We start from the raw sequence: 23180 nt of genomic DNA on the forward strand, positions 1-23180 counted from the left end.
AACCTTTGAGGCCCTAACATGTGGCTGAGCTCTCTTCTGGATGACTGAGATCAGCAAGAGAGAGTTCTATATACTAGTAATTTGCCTTTATCTTCCCTGGTACTGTAATTTTATTTACAGAATATTTATTTAATAGCTTCCCATAGCTATGAGCTGTATGCTCTTTTTGGCTGCAGGGTGCCCTCAGGGCTTCTCTGGCTTGACACCTTTCAGAGCCCAGTCCAGATCCAGGAGCCAAAAAGTTGTTTGGAAGCAGACCCATGGAGCCAGGAATCAAGTTCATTAGCAATCCACATTGCCAAATGAGAAGTAAAAGTTATATCTTCCTCCATGCTCAAATATGGAAGATGGCTCACAACAACACATCCATCTGACTCATCTGGGTTTGTTCTGAGCCGACAAAGAAGAGTGACGTACACACACATAAGAGGTCTATGAAAAAGTTTAAAGGAAATTAGAATTCATCATAGCAGGGAAATGTAGAAAACCCATCAGAGATTAATTTTAAAAGCTTGTTAATGTTAACCAACTCACTAGAACCAGAACATTTACAAAACAAGTTGATTAACCATACTTTGGGATGAAGTCCTTCTTAAATGTAATGAAGTTGTTTTCTCTCCTCCTCTAACCCCCACACCCTCTCTCTCCTAATCTTTTATTTTAAATCCCTTTTATTTCAGCTCTAGGACTCTTTAAAGCAAAGCTTGCCATTTGTCCAAAAGCATGTGTATGTGGTTTTGTAGTGTGGACTAATTGACATTAGAAACTGGGCTAAAATCGCCAAATGCATTTTAAATGGTCAATAAAACTGATTTGAGTCTAGATTTCCAGGGATGAAAAGCTAGTGCATTAATCAACTGCCCCACCTAGCTCATTATTTGTAAGACTCATAGTGCCCAGTGTCAGTGTAGACTGCTACATCATCCTTTTACTTCACTTCCCTAGGCATTATTAGGTGACTAATAACAAGGGTCTAAATTCCATCCTGAGTTATACCTGTTACTGTCAATTGGGTCACACCCATGACTTCAGTGGCGTGGCATGAGTATAATTGAGAGCAGATTTTGGCCCAAAGAATCTATAATACACAGCACCTGGAACTGTGGGTTCAAAGAGCAAATCACACTTGAGCGGGCATGTTTTTTAGGATTTGGCTAACATAAGGAAAATAGCAAAGGAACAAAATATTTTAGACGTTTTGAAGTCAGACAAAAATGATGCAGCTGTTGTTGGGGATAGGCTCAATCACTGATCATTAGATTCAAGCTGTGACATGAACAAGGTATAAAAGACATACTGAATTAAATATTTTTACAACATTTAGTGCCTGATTCAAAAGCAATTGAAAAACTTCCACTGTTGACTTAAAGGGGTTTGGATCCAGCCTTCACTGTGCAGACAACTGTAGCAGCCATTTGGTGGGGAGAAGGGGAGATTGCTTGCTTGTAATTCATCCATAATCCCTTTGATGGCAGAGGCCACTTTATGTACAGGTATTTATTGAACAGCACCTATGAAAATGAACATTAGCCATATCATTTGGATAGCTCAGTGGTTTGAGCATTGGCCTGCTAAACCTAGGGTTGTGAGTTCAATCATTGAGAGGCCCATTTAGGGAACTGGGGTAAAAAATCTGTCTGGGGATTGGTCCTGCTTTGAGCAGTAGGTTGGACTAGATGACCTCCTGAAGTCTCTTCTAAGCCTGATATGCTATGATTTGGATTATCCAAGTGCCATATGCTTATCAATGCAACCAGCAGATAAGCAGGAGAAGACACAATTTAGTGTCTTCTCCAAAGGATATCTGGATAATTTTTCATATTATTTACATGTCAGAAAAATGTCTATTCAACTGCAAAACAGACTCTTTCTTGTGCTTTCATCATAATGTGTAGACTTGCAGTATTTATTAGAAGTGCTGACTCTATTGGTATTCTTTAAACCCTCACAACAATATAGTCTTTAAAAAAATAAAAGTAGTAATTATAGCTGAGGCTGATAGCGCTGCCTATTATTAAGGTTATCCAACATTTCCCATTATAAGAACTTGTTGCTTATAACTTTGCCAAACTTTAACCATCTGGGAAGAAATTGTTCATACTAGATGTCTGCTTCAGGCTGATTTTTTGGGGAAATTTTCAGTTAAAATAGTTCACCATTTCCAAGAATGAGGTAAAGGAAAAATATTGTTTTGTCTATGTTAACAAATTCTGGCAACATTTTTTTGAGAAGCACTCCATTCTTAGCAGCAGAGACTTGAAGTTTGGCAGGGGGTGGCCCTTGTGTCAGGGATGTGCCATCTCCATGAAAATTTGCCTATACTTGTCCAGGTTATAAACCTTTGAAAAATCATACTTTGCACCTGCTCAGTAGAGAGTTTTGGAGCTAAATTTCCAAAGATTCCATCTGCACTGGGCATGCTCCACCACAGGGCTGAGTAGGACTTTCACTGTTGGGCCAGCTCCTCACATCAGAACTGAAAGCAGGGAGCCTCTCTCTCCTGTGCTCCACTCTAACCCACTCTGCTAGCCCCAGTAGCTGGGCAAGGACACTGAGAGCTGGGGCAGACTTGGACTGGAAGGTTGAGTCCAGATGGTAAGATTAGGACAGCTTCCACAAACAAACGGGAACTGGGATGAGAAGTCCGTGGAGTAGAAATGGGACTGACTTCTTGAGGACAAAGTGACCAAGATGAGGAGCAAAGAAGGGAGAGGGTTGGGACAGGAATAGGTTGGGGGCACAGGGTAATGGGGAAATGGGCAAAAGAATCTGTGTGCCCTAGGAAATATACCCATCTAGAGCCTGCAGTGGAACATCTCCAGACCCTGAGTCTCACCTTCTTCTGCTGTCAGCAAATATCTATGAAACTCACTGACAAAGTGTCCCATCCCTCTCTAGAGCTTGTGCACATAGAGGATGACAGCCTACTATTGCTGTCAGTTACTCCATTAGCTCAAGAAGCAGATACCAGTGTGGTGGATGTAAAGGTTCTACCCTTATGGTGACCCATGTGGGTGTCAATATGATGTGACATGATGAAATTCATTTTTTTTTCCAGTTTACTTTTTGGTGGTGGTGGTGGTAGTGGTGGAGGGCGGGTGTTTGTTGGTGTGAATGACTGCATCATAATGCATATGCATCAGGGGGCAAATTAAGGTTTCGGAGACAGCCTTAATTCTGGTATTTCCTATCTTTTGAATACTTGACTGTGCAACCTTAATAGTGTTCTTTTAACATATTTTAACATATCAATATACCCATGTTGAAATAATGCCACTATAGTCTGAATACTAAATAGATCAAATACAATTTTCTGCCTTAAAACTGTGACACATATAAGTATCTGACATGATGAGTGAGCCTGAAGAAAGAGTCAGGTTTCAAGAGTACCCTATTTTGCTGTGAGCTCAGGAATGGAAGTTGGTGGCAAGGGTGGTACTAGGCAAGCACTGATTTCTCAGCATGTAATACGTGCTTCTATGCATGCTCAATAAAGATCTTTTCCCTACTACTCTGCCTGCCTGCTGCTCGCTTATTGTGAACAAAACAAAGTGTACACAACATTTATACTGTAAGAGATAAGGAACATTTTGTTGATACTACTTTGTCAGTCTTGCTTTTTCTCCATTACCTTTCTTGCCCTCCCTCCCCTCACCCCCCAAAAACAGTATTAACATCTCTAGAGGCATTAGGAAATGTTAGTTCTGAAAATCACTGTGATAGAGATTAGATGCAAGCTTTCTTTCCACAAAAGACAAGACCTGTCAGAATTTATATATGGCTAAATGATTCAAGACAAAGAAAAGGGTCAGAAACTAAAATCCTCCTATTATAGACTTGGCTAACTGGATAGTAAATGACTTGCAGGTGTTTCTCACTCAAATATTAGGTAAGATAAAAACATTATTAGATTTTCTTTTTTATCAAATCATGTCAAATAGAAAGGGATATACCATTTGTAAACTGTTAGCGATGCGTGACTTCTCATCTTTTATTTCCCTGGGCTTTGTTCATATAAATGGTAGGTGAGGGATCTGGCTCCCCTACTCCACTAACTTGTTCACAGTAAAATATGCTAGCTCACACAGTTTCAAGTTTTGTCCAAATCATAATTTTAGGAAGCTGAAAAGAGACAGAAACTTGATATAACTTACTAGTTGCACTCCCAGGAAGCTCTTACATGACTTTTGTGGAAATGTTTTGGTTTTGTTATTGTTGTTTTTTAAAGTATCACTAGGCAGAAGCAACTGGTATGCCAGCTTCCACCAACCTACTAAGCATTCCTAACTGGCCCACATATTTAGCATTGTACCTGGTCTCATGCTGTCACAGACGAAAAGAGTTCTCCCTTCTGTGAGATCAAAGGCAATATGTTTCCCAATGTGATAAGTGTCAGTGGGAATATAAGGATGGCAGAACTAAGCCAACCAGTTTTGCTTGTACGCTGCTGCATGACATTTCATAGGCCTCTCCCTCTGTTTAGGATTGATTACTTAGAATTGATTTTCGTACACAGTTTGAAGATAACTGACTGGATATCTCAATGCCACTATTGTGGTTACTGGTCTGTTAAAGTAATTGATTATGGCCTAGTTAGTGAATGAGTATCATCACAATCATGGAAAAATCACTGTAGGAAAGAGACTGATCATACCAAAGAAAAAATATATCTTCTTCAGATAAAATATGCAATGAACAGAAAAAAAGCATGCAAAGCCCACATGCTTTGATATATTAGTCTATGGAGTGCTTTGCTTGATAAAGCTGTTAACATAGGAATAACTTGTAAATCTGGGGTCAGTTTAAAATGTGGCATTAAGCTAAACATGCACTTTAATTTAATATAATACTTTTTAATTTTGACTAGACCCACAAATCCAACCAGAAAAGTCTCTTCAGCCATTTACAGAAATTATTTTAAAATTTGATAGACCATGTTATAGTATAATGACCTTTAAAAATATCCTTAAATAAAGCATACATTTGTAAAAGCAAACAAAACCTAATGAAGGGAACTTTTTGGCGCAAGGATATTTTTTTAATTGTGCTAACAAATACAAATGTATCTCATTTTCTACCTTGTGCAATTTTGTCAAGGACTAGTGCAGCTATAGGTTTAAACCTGAAGCAATTACTTATTCTTATGTCTGCTGTCTGTGGTGTCCTCTAACGCTCATGTGCTTTCAGAGACACAGTGAATGTTGAGGCAATTAGGTCACCTATGCTTCTTTTGCTCCTTCTTTCTCTGTCCACTTCAGCATCTAATATAATGGATCATTATTTGTTCTTTCAGTCATTTTTTCTTCTCATATACATGGAAAACATTGAGTCAATACTTGGGGCTCTAACTCATTTTTTACTGAGATCTATAAGAGTTTGCCAAGTAAAAAATGAATTAGGACCTCAGGAAATAGCCCAGTGTTTGTAGATTAACTGATAATTTTCTAGATGATAGTTTTATGTGGGCTTTTGGTTTGGTATGAATAAAGATTGAGACACAGAGGGTTTTTAATATTTATTATTATTATTTTATTATTGTTGTTTATTGCTTTCAATTCCTGCTTACACTCAGCTAACATTGGATGAGGCATTCAGAATTTGGGTCATGCTTTTTTAAATTGAGGTTTGCTGCTTTGCTGGAAGAAGTAAGTCATTAAAATCCCTGCCTGCAAGTTCACATATCCAGTTTTATTTGAAATCTGTTGCTAAGGGCATTGTATAATTTTGTCAGTTCTATATCAAAGAAAACTCTGTGACTCTGTTGATTTTGACATGGAATTACTGAAAAGAGCTATGGGGGTTTTGCATAAATATTTCCTGAGTGATCTGAAGATACCTAAAGGCCAAAGAGTCAAGATTAAAGATCTGAGAATTTCAAGGATTTATTAATTCCCTCTTCTTTTGTATGCCTCTGATAATTGCAGCACTTTGTTTTCATGTTATCATAGCCCGAGGTTTTCCTTGAATGAATAGGTTTGTGGATTTGTTACTACCAACCCAGGCTGGATTTGGGCTGCTTACTCCAACAAGTATCGGGAGCAAGGGTTCATTGCTGGTAGCAACACTGGGAACGCCAGTGAAGACCAGCTGCTAGTGGTTGCCAACTTCTTAAGCAGCATGACATCAAGTCCTCCTAGAACAAGTCTAAACAACACAGTTATATGTTAGGCAGCCCACAACATTGCTAACTACAGTGCAGCAAAACTAGTGTTAGTAACAGTGGGATTTTTTCCAAAAATGTAGACGTCTTCAATGTGCATATCCCCCAACTTACCCCCTAATCAAGAGTCTAAACCACGACTTTCAGCCTGACAATTATTATGATGCTGTTATGAGTTGACAATACAAAAATCTTTGGTATATCAAAAACTGTAAAGGTGAAGACAGCACAAAATAAATTCTCCAACTTTGCTTTTTCTTCTGCAGTTGGGCTCCTTCACAAAAGAAAGGAATAATCTTGCCACAACAACCACTATTAAAGAAACAGAGGACAGTTTTCTACTAACATACTCGATGGGAGCTGTGATCAGATTGCACTAGTGTGAAAGCAGAAATTGACACTTGCAGTGTTGCAGACCATAGGTTTTCAGAAGTTCTTCTTAAGCCAAGACATCTCTTTTTAAAGGTGGCATGAAAAGAAAGGCTGTTTGTTTTTTAAAAAGAGAGAGAGAGAGAGAGAGAGAGAGAGAGAACTAAGAGTCTTACTAACAGGAGGAAACAGTGTATGGAACACTTGAATATGATAAAAACTTAAATCTATTGTATTTATTCCTGCAAGTGCACAGAGTTCCCCACTTCCAGCACCCTGGCATCCCACTTGGAGTGACACTGCAAGATGCTCTCTGGCTATGGATATCCCACACCAACTCCCATGATTTTATCATGCAATAATTATTGTGTTTTTTTTTTCAAAAAGCCCAAGCTCCTGGAATCCAGTGATCCAGAACCTCAGTTTTCAGTTTAAAAAAAAAGTAAGTTTCTAACCCTCCTGTTTGTAGAGAGAAACTTGAAAACATGACTCGGGTGTACACGGAAGTATCAAACAGAAGACAAAATATTTATTATTTTTCAAAATCCCTTAATTTTAAGTCAGAGTCTACGGTGCGAGGAGGGACTCATGAAGTTTTGAATACTTGGGGTTGGTAAAATATTGCACTGCAGCTTTCAGTATCCTTTCTTTGTCCCTCTTACTTTACACTTCCCCTTGTCTCTTCTCTAATAACCCAGCCATTTGAAGACCTCTCCCAGCCCCTTCCCTTCTCCTGGTTGTTTCACTCTGTCTGGGAAACAGGGTATGGATACTCTTCATTGCCTTGTACTTCTAATACCTCTGCATAGCTTTTGTTGGTCAGACACAGACTGAGGCCTTGTCTACACTACAAAGTTGCAGCGCTGGTGAGGGGGTTACAGCGCTGGAACTTAGGATGTGTACACACCTGCAGGGCATTACCAGCGCTGCAACTCCCTGTTTGCAGCGCTGGCCGTTCACCCGGTCGTGCCTCGGGTGTAGAGGATCCAGCGCTGGATCACCAGCGCTGGTCATCAGGTGTAGACACTCACCAGCGTTTTTGTTGACCTCCATGGAATAAGCAGGTATCCCCGCGGTGTGCTCTGGCGTTCCCCGACCCCCCCTCCAAGCAGGTCTCCTTCCCCGCGGTTTGCTCTGGCATTCCCCGACCCCCCCTCCAAGCAGGTCTCCTCCCCGCGGTTTGCTCTGGCGTTCCCCGACCCCCCCTCCAAGCAGGTATCCAGCCCCCGCGGTGTGCTCTGGCGTTCCCCGACCCCCCCTCCAAGCAGGTCTCCTTCCCCGCGGTTTGCTCTGGCATTCCCCGACCCCCCCCTCCAAGCAGGTATCCAGCCCACGGTGTGCTCTGGCGTTCCCCCGACCCCCCCTCCAAGCAGGTCTCCTTCCCCGCGGTTTGCTCTGGCGTTCCCCGACCCCCTCTCCAAGCAGGTCTCCTTCCCCGTGGTTTGCTCTGTCGTTCCCCGACCCCCCCTCCAAGCAGGTCTCCTTCCCCGTGGTGTGCTCTGGCGTTCCCCGACCCCTCCTCCAAGCAGGTATCCAGCCCCGCGGTGTGCTCTGGCGTTCCCCGACCCCCCCTCCAAGCAGGTCTCTTTCCCCGCGGTGTGCAACAGTGCTGCAGCGTGGCCACATCTAACACCACTTGCAGCGCTGGTTGCTGTAAGTGTGGCCACTCTGCAGCGCTGGCCCTATACAGCTGTACTAATACTGCTGTAACAACCAGCGCTGCAAAATTGTAGATGTAGACATACCCTTAGGCTGCCTGTCACAGACCTGGGTACTTGCCCCTAAACTTTCCTCTCGGTTTCTCAACACCTTTGCCAGCCTGGCGCCCCTGCAGCCCCTCCCTCTTTTCCTCAGCCTAGAACACCTTTCACTCCCACTCCTTGCTTGCAGGTTCACACCTGGGCCACTGTACAACCCTTTATCCCTGCCTAGGAGCCACTTATTCCCTCCACATGTGGTGCTCTTTCTACACAGCAGCTATTATCATGCTGTTTAAAAAGTCCACCTCACCTCTCGTTAGCCACCTGACTGTGCTAGTAGGGATCAAGACTGAGCAATCAAGGCTCACTCAGTGCATGCTTTCAGGAAAGTCATTAGTCATTAAGGATATGAAAAGCCATTGGTCTGTCAGAAAGGGCAGGAAAAGAGGTATCAGTCAGAAAGGGCGGGAAAAGCCGTTGGTCAGCCAGAAAGGGCGGAAACAGAATTGTCAGTCAGAGAGGGTGGGAAAAGTCATTGGTCAGCCAGAAAGGGCGGGAAAAGCCGCTGGTCAGTCAGAAAGGGCGGGAAAAGCCGCTGGTCAGTCAGAAAGGGCGGGAAAAGCCGTTGGTCTCACACTGCTGCTTCTTCAGGAGTCTCCTACTCTTCCTCACTGACTGGCCCTTTGCTGCCCCTATTATTGGGTTGGGAGGGAAGGAATTTGATGTTTGATGCCCATAATAGCCCATTTTAATCCCTTTGCTGAGGGTTTCACCTCTTCTTCAGAATGTCTTTGTCCCTCCCCGGGGAGACAGACTGGTCTGCGTTCACCGTATTGGATCACCACAGGGTTTCCCTGCTGCGTTCCATCAAGGAGGCAGCCAGAGAAGAGACCAGAATTGGGGAAATTGGCCACTCCAATAACATTTGCCAAATCACTAGGTAAATCTTGACAGGGTGAAATCTCAAAGGGTACTCACACAATCTTCCACTAGTGTGGGTGTAGCAGGTCCCTGCATCATTGCACACACAAACAGCATCTCAATTCTTCCATGTCAAGGCAAGACACAAGTTCCCCTATAAAAATATGCTATTGACACAGGCAAAAAAGGGTACCTGTGACACTGCACATACACGGTGCAGTAATTCATTCATGCCAGTGTGGAAAATAACAATCCTCCCCAAAGGCCATTAGCATAGGCAAAAACAGGTCTCTGCACCATTGCACACAGTGACCTGATCACTCATGCTAATGTGAAAGGATGATGCCCTCCAAAATACCCCATTGTCTTGAGCAAAATAGGTATCTGTGCCACTATACAGATGTGCATCCGACGAAGTAGGTATTCACCCACAAAAGCTCGTGCTCCAAAACGTCTGTTAGTCTATAAGGTGCCACAGGACTCTTTGCTGCTTATACGGATATAGTGTATTGATGGAACCATACCAGCCTAGTATGGACGATGTGCCCTGACGTCCCCTGTTGTCAGAAATGTCACAGCACACACACAGCATCAGGTTTCACATATGCAACCACATACCTACTCTAAATAATAGAGTTTAATATCAGTTTTTTCAAAACCATAATTTGTAATCTATTGCTTAAATTGAGAATGAACATAAATAAAATTAAATATTTTTATTTATCTTCATTCCCAGTTTAAACTACAAACTCAGATTAAAATTTAGTTATAAAATTATTAGTCTCATAAACTGCAGATTTGCATTTGGAATAGTTTTACTCTTGTCTACATATCATTGTTTGCTAAAAGTACTATAAGATTAATTCTTCAACAGTTTTTTTGTTTTATGACATAATTATTTAAGTGCATTCCATGTACTATGCCAAACTACTAAATGTTCATGTGTGACCTGTTAGAAATGAGCTAACAGGCTGTATCCTGATGTAAGATCTATAGTGCCTAGCACAGCTTAGCCCAGATTTCATTATTATTAATGCAAAGCGCATTTTAAATAGGCATAGTCGGCCAGCACTGTGTGCTTACTTACTAAAACTGAGTTCATCTCTTGAAAAGGAGATGGAACAGAGGAAAGAATATATGAAAGTTGGTAGAACTTTGCAGCCCTCCCAGCTTCTGATGGCCCAGAAAGGAAGAAATCAGGATAGGAAATGAAGTCTGGACCTTCCATTTGAAAGCGTAGAGCAGACCATGCATTTTATTACAGAAATGGGAAGATACCTGGCAAAACAGTCTGAGATATGCAGATCTGAGGCAAACTTCAGGATGCACACGGAACATAAAATATAACTATGGTATCTAAAGAAATAGAGTCAGAAGAGCCTAACGATAAAAGTATCTATAAGAGGCATGTCAATGCCAAAAGTTGGATGATCTATCTATCTACCATTCTATCCTAGGTATTTGTATGTCCCTCATCGCCATAGTGTTTAAGCATACATCTTACTTGCAGAACAGCCCTATTCAGCTTTGCTTTCCTATTTTACTCTACCCCTTCTCTACACTTTACAGTGTTTCAACTTTTGCCTATTTTCTCTGCACTCATTAGAATCTTTTTTAGAAGTCATTAAGTTTTAGGAAGTAGAGTACATATCTGAAGGTTAAGAGATAGGGGACTCAATTATGCAGCTGCTTCACAATGGCAAGTAAACTTATCAGGGGCTGTATGATCAAGCCTTTTTATTTTTATTGACTTTTCAACTGTGTTGTTATTTGACCTTAGTCAGTGACAAAATTGGGTTGCAGTTAGAACATTGGGCTAAAATATATTTAATACATTTTCTAGTTCTTACCCAGATTTATACTGGCACACTGTGCACTTGTAATTTTAAGGACAGATCAGAGGTTGGAATCAGATTGCTTTTGAAAATAAAAGGCATCTGTCACAACACTTGGACCAACCTACTATTATGCTATAGGGCATTTGCTACATGGTTAGTTTGTCTGCTTAGGTGAAAAACATAGATTTTGTCCTTTTCACTGTGCATCTTTTGAGCCAAATCCTTCATATAATTAAAAACCTCACCAGTTCGTTCAGGGCACCAGATCAAAAGGTTAATGTGATATGGTACAACAGGAATTATTTGTACTCTTGAATATTTTTGCAATTTACAGCATTTAAAAACAAGTTAACTCAAATGCTAGCCAAAACCAATATTACATCATTTAAACTAAAACATTAATCATCTGTCTCAAACCAACCAGTTGGTCTGAAAGTTCAGCTGGTTGAAAATCTGATGGTATGAGGAGTGGTTGGAAATGTATTTTTAACTTGTGCAACTCAGTCATGCATGTGGAATGGCAAATCAAGGATTCTAGGGAAACTAAGCAAGACAAAGTTCAGGAAAGTAGTAGTGGGAGAAAGTGGTGTTATCCATCTTTAAAATCAATACATAAATTGTAGCAATTAAGATTTTAAATATTTGTTGTAGATTTTAGGGGAGGGAATCAATGGTAAGAACTGACAGTGAATTATGGTTAATCATACAAAACTTTAATATTAATTGTTTCAGTTCTGAGATCCTTGGAGCAATAGAAAATGTTATACAAGATATAGTTACAAGTCTAGCCAGAAACAAAGCACCTGTTCTCAACTTGGTTAACAGATCAGATTGGGGAAATATACAGTAGGTATTACTGGTGTGTGTGTGTATGTGTGTTTGATTATTATAAATATCACAAATGGTTGTAATTTGTCTCCATTAAATATTTTCAAATGAGTCCACCTTATGAAATCCCATGTACAATAGAATCAATAAATGACTTCATGCTTCATGGCTTCAGCCGATCAACTCTAGGAGTCAGGAATGAAATTTTTTTCCTCAATGTATTCTGGGTTTTGGGGTGTTGGTTTGTCTTCTTCCTCTGAAGCATCAGCAATTGCCACAGCTGGAGTTGGGACACTGGTTAGAGTAGACCAATGCTGTGAGGTGGTTCTGAAATTCCCTTTCTCAGGTGCTTGGCTGGTGGTCTTGCTCACATGCGCAAGATCTTACTCATCACCACCCATATGTGGGGCCAGGGAGGAATGTTCACTCAGGTCAGATTGACAGTGACCTTGGGGAGATGGAGTTCACTTTCCTCTGCAGCATGGAACATGGGTGGCTTTCTGGGAACTTCTGAGTATATGTCACTTAATCAAATCCCTGCTATTGCAGGAGCCTCTGGCATTGGTGCACCTGTTCTTTACCTGTGGCACACAATAGGTTATTCTCATGAGGGCTGTTATACTTTGTTCAAATCCTGATTGTTAGGCTTGGTGGGGTATCATCAGGTAGTGCTAGGGCCTGTGAAGTTTAGGAGGTCCCTTCTGATCTTAAACTCTATGACTATAACTTTATTTGTTCAAAAAACAAAAAGCAACCAACCTTAGAAGCTGTTTTGTTTTTTTTTTTTAAAAAGGGAGCTTTAATAATCATTATGCACAAAGACTCAGTAGGGACCACAACAGAGGAACACAATGTGGAGGAAAGAGTGACACCACTGCAAAAGGAGAGTAAAGTAGAGAAAGGTCATACAGAGGATATTAGACTATCCTTTTCTGGTGGGAAGAGAAAACAGATAATGGGTTGCATGTGATTGAGAAACCTGGTTCAGGCTGGATCTATTTCTCCAATTCATTCTGTTTTCTCAATTTCTTCTCTCTATTCTCCCTCATGTTATCTCCTCATCTCAAGCTCTGCTTCTTTCATCTACTTTGTGATGTTTAGGCTTCTACCTTTTTGCTATTCTCTTTCCTTTCTGTCCTATTATTTAAGTGTCTTTCCTCCTCTGGATACTGTTTCTTTGTTGCTCTATTCTGAGTGCACTTGCAGGAAACTATTATATAAGGAATTCTTATATAATGAGAATAAGAAACTTCTCTCTGTGAAAAACTAAAGAGTCTAAAGATATTCAGTTAACCAAAGGGCTTTGTATGGTCCAGTGGATTTAATGGTTTATATCCTCATAGTTTCAAAAAAGGTTTTTCTTATATGGCAATACAATTAAAATAGTATAACAATATTTGGCAATGTTAGGGGCACTGATATTCCAGGCGAAGAGACCAAATATGAGCTATTATATGCCATCAGATCACATGGGAAGAAAAAAAAGTGTTCAAATCAAAACAAGTGAATATACTGTTAAAATAAAGTATTAGCAATTAAATAAAAATAATTACACCCTTATTTATGATGAGCCAAATTCCAATCTCAGAGATGTAGTTCCAGCTAAGTAAGGCATCTATATTCCACTATGCCCTGAAACCTAGAAGAGAGCAAATAAAAATAAGTAGGAACAGAATGCTTTAAAGGCACTGTGTGTGGGGTGGCAGTAAAGTCAGGGGGCATATTCCCCTTTTCCCAGGAGCCTTTCCATTTCAAACCTGCAGGACTGGAGCTCTAAAGAGCAGGAAGGGTGGAACTAGGCAACAGCTCCATACTTAGCATGTGCCTCATAAACACCGGTAGGTATCCAGTTGGATATCTGTCTGAAAATAAGTAGTACTGGTCCCTACGGTAGTACCATTAGTTTCCTTTATCCAATTATACCTCCTTCAGAAAGGAAAGTATTGCAAAATCATGGAGAGGAGAATCAGTAGGGAATTCTTTTGCTACAGCAGTAGCACTGCTGGGTCTCTCACATAATGCAAGGTTGGAGCTTCCTTTACCCCAAGTGTCTCTGAGAGCCACAGTGTTTACAGCTTATTCTCAGTATTTCTCTGCAGAGCTCAGCATTTTGTTCCCTAAAGGAAACACTTCTCACACACGGCATGAAGTCAGCCTAACAGAGTGTCTTGGGCCCTCTGTTCCCTTTTCATGAATTTTACAATGCGTAGGTACACTATAGGGTGCATCCAACTGAAAAGCAGGAACACCTCTCTGCAGTGTTGCAGTCCAAGAGCAAAAAGTTGTTTCAAAATAAAAAGCCAAATACAATGGATTTGAGAGAAGATTTTCATTGCTGTTTTTTTTTCTCATACGTATGGTCTATAAAGCACCATATACAGTGATGATGCTGTTATACTCAATAAAATAATTATTATTACCATCACTCTAAGTCTGATAGTTTTTAAAAGTGTCATCATTCTATATTGCATCAGATTTGAATATGATGTTTATAACATTTGTCAAAATACTTCAATTTAGCTTTGATATTACAAAATAACAATGAACAAAAACCTTGTTGCTCTAATATCTCTTCAGATATGCAGTTTTTCTCTTATTTATTTAGGTTTTGCTTGTCCATTGTGACACCCTGCACATTCTCATGCTGTGCTGTGTGGTGTGTTCTGCCACCCAAAGGATGCATGAGGCAATACATGTGAGAAGTAAAGAAATAGAGAAGTGTTATGTTAGTGTATTAGAAACTATTATTGTAATTTTAATATTGATACTTTTTAAAAGATCAGTTATTAAAAAACAGGATAAATATATGCACAATTCTTGTGGGAACATTGTGCTTTAGAACAAAAATGATGATCCCCACATAGCTAGTAACACTGGCTTTCCAGATGGGTTTAGCCACCCCATTGATGTTAATGGGGTTCTGCATGGGTCTTGAAAACTGCACTAGCAGTTCTCATTGCAGGAATAGAGGCTTAATGTGAACTATCTGGCACAAAATAACTAATTGTACTTTCCCTTCATCAGCTTACATTTTTATTTTATTTGTTCACAAAATGTCAGGTTTAAAGATTCTGTAGGTCTACAGATGATCTCTCATTATACCACAAGAAAAATAAAAAGTGACTGTCCCAAATCAGCACTAAAATTTGGTAAGCTAAAAATATAGCAACAGAGTTCTCTATTAGTTTTGTCTTTTGTTTAAGGTTTATCATACTGCAGTATTCTGTAGAAGAAATAAAACTTACTTTGTGTCATTAGACGTATATAAATAAAATAAAACCTAGATCTATCTTCTAAGCCCCAGTCCTCACCCAGTCTTTCCCATCTCTGTTAAATTGTAATGTTAATTACCATGGAAATAATTAATAATTAACATAGAACCTTTCTGATTGATAGAGTAGAAATTAGTTTCTGTGGCTGCTGGCCTATGTATTCAACTGCACCACCAAGCAACTCTCTCTCACTCTCTCCCCACTGGGATCTGGCATCCAATCCTCCTGCTTAACAAAGTCAGTTCAGTTGAGGGTGACGAGTACTTAATTTGCAATGAAAAAATGCCGGGGCTCAAATAAGCTTTTTATATTCATTACTGATGTGGCAAGCCGACAGGTACTGGGACTATTAACTGCCAAGCCTAGAGGTGCCAGGGCTCAGCCTTGGCAAGTCCTGGCACAAATTAAGCACTGAGGGTGACCCCCTCAATCAGGACAAGCTAAGCACAGTTCTGCCCTTTCCTCATACAATAACAATATTTAATTACCCCTGCATTCAATACTAAAATGATTTGTAACCTCACACCAGCCAAAATTGATCACTTAGACAACACAGCTGTATCTGCTGGATCCCTAGGCAGAGTAGGTTTGTTCATGTAAATACAGTCTGATCCTGAACAGTGTTCCCTCTAATTTTTCCCACCCATTTATGGAATTAATTTTGTTATGTGCACCAATACGGAGGTGATGTGGGCTGAGGGGTTTGAAGTGTGGGATGGGGCTCAGGGCTGGGGCAGAAGGTTGGGGTGCAGTCTGGCTGGGGGTGTGGGCTCCAGGGTGGGTCTAGGGATGAGGGGTTTGGGGTGCAGTGTGGCTCCTCAGGGCTACGGTGGGGAGAGAGGACTCGCCCCCAGTTGTCTCTCCCTGCAGCAGCACCTAGGCTGGAGGAGAGAGGCACTCATCACTAGCTGTCAGGGAAGAGCTCCAGGGCTGCTCAGATAATTCAGAGAGCCTGGGGCAAAGCAATTTCGGGGGCCCCTTCCATAAAAAAAAAGTTGCAATACTATAGAATACTATATTCTCTTGGGGGCCCCTGCAGGGCCCAGGGTCTGGGGAAATTGCCCCACTTGCCCCCTCCCGCCCCGGCAGCCCTGAAGAGCTCATTCAGACCTTGCTTACAAATCATAATTTGAAATTATAAGGTTGGCCAACATCACCAAAATGAAAAAAACAAAAAAAAGCCATGTGAGGATGCTAGTCTTTGTTCACACTTTTCAAACCTATTATGCTTTTACAGGTACAAGTATTTTATCATATACTGTATATGCTTTTAAAGCGTGCATTGTTGTTTCAATTTCAATTCAAATTTCCAACCAATGACTAAATTCTCAACTGCATGTTAACTAGTTGACCACTGGGGGATTGTGTGTTGGGGAAATCCAGGAAGGATGTACACACACACACACAGGGGTGTGGGGGAGGGAAGAGGAGAGTGTAGGGAAATCCCTGTTTTTGCAAACACAGTTTTGAAAATGTGGAATACAACTGTTAAAATGTTAAAAATAAATGGGTTACTTTGCAAAAAATACCTAAGCTCCTATGCCATTTTTTTCATATATAATATAATTCCGTTTATTTATTCTATAGCTTTATACTGGCTAAGTTTAAAATATTATTTTATTTTCCAGCTCTAATGCTTAAAATATTATCTGTGATCTACAAGATGGTGCAAAACAATACGTATGCAACCAAAAGGTAATAGACTGCATTTCTCTAACTGCAAATCAAAAATATATTTTAACAATTTTATATAGATAAAGAAAGAACCTAGCTATTAAGCTTGTCAAATATCATAACAGATTTGTGTACGTAAAATGTTTCAAACTGATTTAATTATTCATACTCTCATTAAAATGTTCTTTTACAATCTCAGACTCCTATGAGTCAATCAGTATTGTATTAAAATTAGTTTATTTTTACCAATACAATGTTTTATCTTGATAGAGATATATATTACAGTGATACACTACTATTTGGTAGCCAGAGTGTTGTGGACAATATAGTCAATGACATTTCCTGCATGCTTAAGATACCTAGGAGAAGTCTACATATAGTAAGTAGTTGCTTATGATTATTATGATTATTATTATTAAATCATATATATTGCATTATGTAAACAACTGAAAAAGTAAGAAAATGATTGGTAGGAAGTATGTATGTAGCAAAAATTAGAAATTGTAATTTTGTTAAATAAAATACACTCTTTATTATTTTTATAATGCTCACAGATGTACTAGAGCTTGAGGTAAAATGCTGGCTCCTTTGAAGTTGATGGGAGTTTTGCCATTGGCTTCAATTAAGCCAGGATTTCAGCCTTAGAATATAAAGCCTTGATTCAGTAATTTATGCTGAGTGGTTTGCTGATTTGGGGTCTAAATGAGGGTTTAACATATCTAACAGGAACATGGCATCCTTTCAAATTTTATATTTGTTTCATGCTTTGACATTTGTAACATTTTTTTCTCTGTAAACACAATTAATAGCATATGTTAAGTTATGTAGGATGAATGAATTAAAAAAAATCTGTATTTCATGATGATAATAATGGTCAGTAACAGCTTATTTCTGGTCAGAAGTCTTTTGTAGCTGACTGCAACTTTTCCTATCCAATATACAAAATTTACTATACAAAACTTGAGTTACTGCTATTTTTTCCCCCAGCTTTCTACAACTAAAGGTTGCATTGCTGGTAACTTAAGTTATACTGAGGAAGATGGTATAAAAGTGAATTGTACATGCAGTGCAACAGTATGTATTACTAATATTAACATTTTTATGTCCAAGTTTGTGTGATTTCCTATATTGTGTGATTTCCTATATTTGTTGTGACCTAATTTATTAACGTATGTACATTTGTGCTTGTGGCAAACTTAGACATTACTTAAACTCTCACTACTAATGCCCACTTCCTACAAATGTTATACCAGGGCCGCCCGGGGGGGGGCAAGAGGGGCAATTTGCCCCAGGTCCCGGGCCCTGCAGGGGCCCCCACGAGAATATAGTATTGCAACTTTTTTTTTATGGAAGGGGCCCCCGAAATTGCTTTGCCCCAGGCCCCCTGAATCCTCTGGGTGGCCCTGTGTTATACATTCAAAATTCTTAAGGAATGCAGAAAAAGTTTTGCATGAGAAAGAACTCTAAGATCTGAGCCTCCATATACTTTTGAATGTAATCTCTGTGTGCTTTATATATTGTAAATTTAGGGGTCAGCTACAGAATCAACAGAAGCACTTACCTCTCGGGAAGAGTAAACTATGCTTACATTACCTTCAGGGCAGGCTCTAGGTTTTTTGCCGCCTCAAGCAAAAAATTTGCCGCCCCAAGTTCCAAGAGCGCAACTTCCCAGGAAAAAAAAAAAGAATGGCCGGAATGCCACCCCTGGAACTGTGCTGTGCCGCGCTTGCTTTGCTGGTGCCTAGATTCCGTCCTGATTACCTTCCATATTGGAAGTTCTGCAGAGGAAGACATTTAATTTGTGGTTGAGGCTCTCTGTGACATTGCTCTGTCTATGTTGTGCTCTGAATTTGAGTGTCCTGGGCACATGAACACACACAATTTCTAGCCATGTGCTTTTCTGGCAGAATTGGAGAATAATCCCTTTGCAGAACTCTGACCCTGTCCTCTGGGTATACCTTTCACTGCAATGGGCATGCCACTAGAATCTGTGTTAGTAAAAGGTATCAGAGGGGTAGCCGTGTTAGTCTGGATCTGTAAAAGCAGCAAAGAATCCTGTGGCACCTTATAGACTAACAGACGTTTTGGAGCATGAACTTTCGTGGGTGAATACCCACTTCGTCGGATGCATCCGACGAAGTGGGTATTCACCCACGAAAGCTCATGCTCCAAAATGTCTGTTAGTCTATAAGGTGCCACAGGATTCTTTGCTGCTGTTAGTAAAAGTACATACAGTGAATAAAGCCATATATTCAGAGAAACGAATTTATTTATGGATCTGATTCTCTCCTCACTTACACAAGTTTTACACCAATAAAAACCCACTGAGTTCAGTGGAGGCACTCGTGACTTCCATCAGTATAAGTAAAAGTCTTCAACTCATTCGTATCCAAGTATAGTGCCACATTATGGCTTATAACAATAGGGTCTCAGACATTAGAAAGAGTTATTTATAATCATATCACTTACAGACATCAGAAAGAGTTCTGTCATCAACCTCATTTTACAGATGAAAAAACTGAAGTAAAGAGAAGTTAAGAGCCAGATTTTCAAATGCTCAGCACCAATAGTTGGTTTGAGAATTTGAAAAACTGTGCACTACCTTAAATGGGAGCTGAGTTCTTTTGAAAGTCTAAGCCTAAAAGATTTGCCCAACGTCATGCTGCTAGTGAGTAGACAGCAGGAAATAAAACTGATTTTCTGACTTCCGCTATCACTCCCTGGTCAATGTTTCTACTGTAAGCACACATGAATGATTTAAAAATGGAAAGAAAACCTTATCTATCTTTACTTTGTTTTTCATCTAAATCAGAACTGTAAAGATCTCCATTATCCATGCTCCTCTACAGGGCCTCACATTTCTATTTATGGAGCTGGTCCACATTGGCACCTGAGATGATACAGCAGTAAGAAATTAAAACAGACCACACATGTCAATATATACAGACTATTTTGCCAAGATCTTCTTCCATTTCCTGCTATCTCATCCATATGTTTACCAGACTGATCCAAATCCTAATCTGAGATGTGAAGTAAGCATTACCATATCTCAAATTATCTGTTACAAAACAGTTATAAATATAAAACAAACTCCAAACAGAGGTTATCAAAAGCAGGAGTTTAAAGGTCTTTTGTAAAGATCTTTAACGAGCATCCATTACATTTTTAATCCTGCTTTAAACTTGCAGTCTCACACTCAGTGTTTTTTTTTCCTGGCTAAAACACAAAGGAAAATGTAGACCTGCATCACTGTGCAGTGATCATGTGATGGGTGATCCTGCATGCAAGTAGCATCAGATATTTTTGAAAGATGCCTCATGGTAGTAGTAGGATCTCTATACATCCTTGCTTCGCAGCAGGCTATATAGGATAGAATATGCCTATAAAGTAGTGACGGTGTCAAGAGCAATGCTGTATATAAAAAGATGAATGGTCATTTCAGGATGTAATTTTGACCTTCATTACCTAATGTCATTGTTTTAAAATACATCATTTTCTCTATTTAAAATTATTAATTTCATTTTTGTTGTTTTAGGCAGTCGTTGTGCCATCTAATGTTCAAGGAATTAGAAGTATCCTTTAAGCAAGAAGTCTAGTTGTAGGCTAAAAAAAAAAAAGTATAAACAAAGAATATTCCAAGTTAAACAAAGTTTTTATGATTTTTTTCTTTACTTCTTGGCTCTGAAACTGAGTTATGAGCACTGCCTTTGGCTTGAAAACAAGTATATTAGAGCATTCATTTTGTAGTTGATTAATATAATACAATGCCACAGATTTCTTTTAATATGTAGCTAGTCTTAATATCAAAGATGTGATCACAGATGCAAAATTTATACTAATTGTAGAAAAAGATGCAACTTTTCAGAGGCTCCTGGATGATGACTTCTGCAATAAATTGTCTCCATGCATAATGATTACGGTATGCATCTGACATTTCACATTCCACCTCTAGAACTAAGAGTTTTAATAATATAGTAACAGTATGGTGCTTTCCAAAAATAGCTTCAAATATATTAAAATTAAAATAAGACATGTTTAACGCCAACATTTTCCTCCATCTTTATTAAAATAATACCATAAAAATGGAGAAAAACAGAATTATATTTAAGACAGAAATGCATTTTCTGTTCTTATACATATTTACATGACATAGCTAAGCACGTGTCTAGTCAGACTTTGTTTTAGTTAATTCCAAAACTTATGATTTTATTTTATTTTCCCTTAGGGAAAAGGAGTACCAGATCTGAACACAAGACTTCTAGTCAGAAAGCTGTGGGATACATGTCATATTCCTATTTTCACCCTCATGGATGCAGATCCACATGGTAATTGCATGCTAACAGCAGAACAGAACTTTATTTATTTGACATTTAAGACCAGAGCTCATGGTATGGATATCTGAATGGAGTTTCCCCATCAAAGCAGAAAATTCTAAACTCAACCAGCATGCCTGCAGGAGTACTGAGGAGTACTGTGACATCTATGCTGGCCTTCCTCCACTGTTTAATGCAGAAGTGGGGCATTCCTCACGCTCTGGGGTGACTAACACAGCTGTTGGCTCTAGGCAATCCTGGACCTTGTGCCTAAGGAGTGAAAGGACTTTCCATAGAACTTGCGAGTCAAAGTCACTTAGGATCAGATTTTTAAAGGTACTTGTGCACCTAAAGATGCAAATAGGCACCTTATGGGATTTTCAAGAGTGCCTAGGCATGCCGTGGGGGACTCTCTGCCTGTCACCGGTCCCGCGGCTCCGGTGGACCTCCCGCAGGTGTGACTGCGGACGGTCCGTTGCTCCCGCGGCTCCACCGAAGCCGCGGGACCAGCGGACCCTCCGCAGGCACGCCTGCAGGAGGTCCACCGGAGCCCTGCCAGCCGCCCTCCTGGCGACTGGCAGAGCGTACCCCGTGGCATGCCACCCCAAGCACGAACTTGGCATGCTGGGGCCTGGAGCTGCCCCTGTAGGTGCCTAACTCATTTATATCAAAGGAACTTAAGCGCCTTGGGGCTTTTGAAAAGCCCATTAGGTGCCTTTCTGCGTCTTTAGGCACCTAAGTACTTTTGAAAATCTATCCCTTTGGCATTTTTGAACAGTCCACCCTTAGACTATAGCTGCCCCTTGGCAGGTGTATGGGAGGATGGAATAGGGCTTTTTGCATCCTTTTCCCAATTTGGTACTAGAGGAAAGCTAGCCACATACTCTCAGCAGAACTTTATATATACTGTGATGCATACACTTCTCAGCCAAGGCCCAAATGTGAGGCAAATGCAAAATTATAGACAGGAAAAAATAGTACAAGATGATTTCAACATGATTTTATTTTAAATTTGATTTAGGGTAACCAACATTCTTTATAGTTCCACCTCATAATCCAATACTTGTAATGTTGGTAAATTACCATTCTGAAAGCTAAATACTACAAACTTGACGTTGGTTAGAGCCAATTTTAGTCTAAAATGAGGGGCGTGCCTTTTAATGCAGGATCACTTAGAGCTACCAGTATGATGACTCATGTCAGAATGGTGCTTTGGATATTGTTCCATTGGAAAAAGCAAAAACGGGAAATATTTTAAAATGTCATAGTTTTGTTTTCTTCTAATAGACAAACAGTTATGCACTGCAGGTCCAATCCTTCAGTCGCAACTCATGCAAAATTCCCATTGACAATAATGGGAGTTTTGTCAAATTAAGGCCTATTAGATTTAGCCCTAAGAAAGTAGTATGATGTGTTTTAAGTAAAATAAAAATGCATCTTACTGTGTTCTACAGCTAAAATTTGATTCCTGAATATAGATTTGTTCACAAGTTTATAACTTTTTCCTGGTGAAAGGTGAATGGTTTTTGTTGTTTCTCTTTAAATTTTAACTATACTTTGATAGAGATATCATGGACAATGACATTTTGCCTTTTCAGTTTTGCAAAGAATATTGGGGATGCAGCATGAGGAAATATTCCAGTTGCCATCATAGGCGAGGCAGTCTTTCTCCCACCATTATGTGGGAGGCAGCAGGGTCAGACCTAATGGATGACAGAATCTTTGCTGTCTCCATATTTCTGTGACAATGATGTGGGGGAAAGCAATGAAGCTGAGAGCTGGTGGAAGGTAACTCGCTGCTGGAGTGGGAAGCAAGCTTTAAACAGCTGATGATTCAACTACAGAACATGCTTCTTGATCTGTAGTTTTGTAATTACTCTTTGAAATGTGACTTTTTCTAAACTAATGTATAGCTTTGTTTAAGGAATTTATGACTAAGGATAGTTAGAATACTGATCATTAAAACTTAAAATGAGGTACAATGGAAAAACAGGTAAAAACTGAGACATTGAAGAAGAGCTTGACAGCCTCCATGTTGACTGGGCTTTTGCTCAGAACTAGGTGTGGTCATGGAATCCCATTTTTAAACATCTATAAATTAGTAG

General features: G+C 39.8%; 1 protein-coding gene across 4 annotated transcripts in view; it reads left to right on the forward strand.

Moving 5' to 3' along the window:
- The window catches only part of SPO11 (SPO11 initiator of meiotic double stranded breaks), a 54914-nt gene that overhangs the window by 23268 nt on the left and 8466 nt on the right, over positions 1–23180 (forward strand). The window contains exons 1-8 of one of the 4 annotated variants that reach the window (XM_050918225.1): positions 6926–6971; positions 14877–14965; positions 16717–16783; positions 17033–17141; positions 17750–17836; positions 20298–20334; positions 20572–20681; positions 20988–21087. In XM_050918225.1, the coding sequence (XP_050774182.1) occupies positions 14902–14965; positions 16717–16783; positions 17033–17141; positions 17750–17836; positions 20298–20334; positions 20572–20681; positions 20988–21087 (574 nt within the window). In that variant the 5' untranslated portion in view covers positions 6926–6971; positions 14877–14901. Of the gene's footprint in view, positions 1–6925; positions 6972–14876; positions 14966–16716; positions 16784–17032; positions 17142–17749; positions 17837–20297; positions 20335–20571; positions 20682–20987; positions 21088–23180 lie in introns of those variants that run through there. The other 3 variants (XM_050918224.1, XM_050918223.1, XM_050918226.1) reach the window with 3 other exon arrangements.

This window comes from Gopherus flavomarginatus, chromosome 11 (genome assembly GCF_025201925.1).
Source record: "Gopherus flavomarginatus isolate rGopFla2 chromosome 11, rGopFla2.mat.asm, whole genome shotgun sequence".
Taxonomy (NCBI): domain Eukaryota; kingdom Metazoa; phylum Chordata; order Testudines; family Testudinidae; genus Gopherus; species Gopherus flavomarginatus.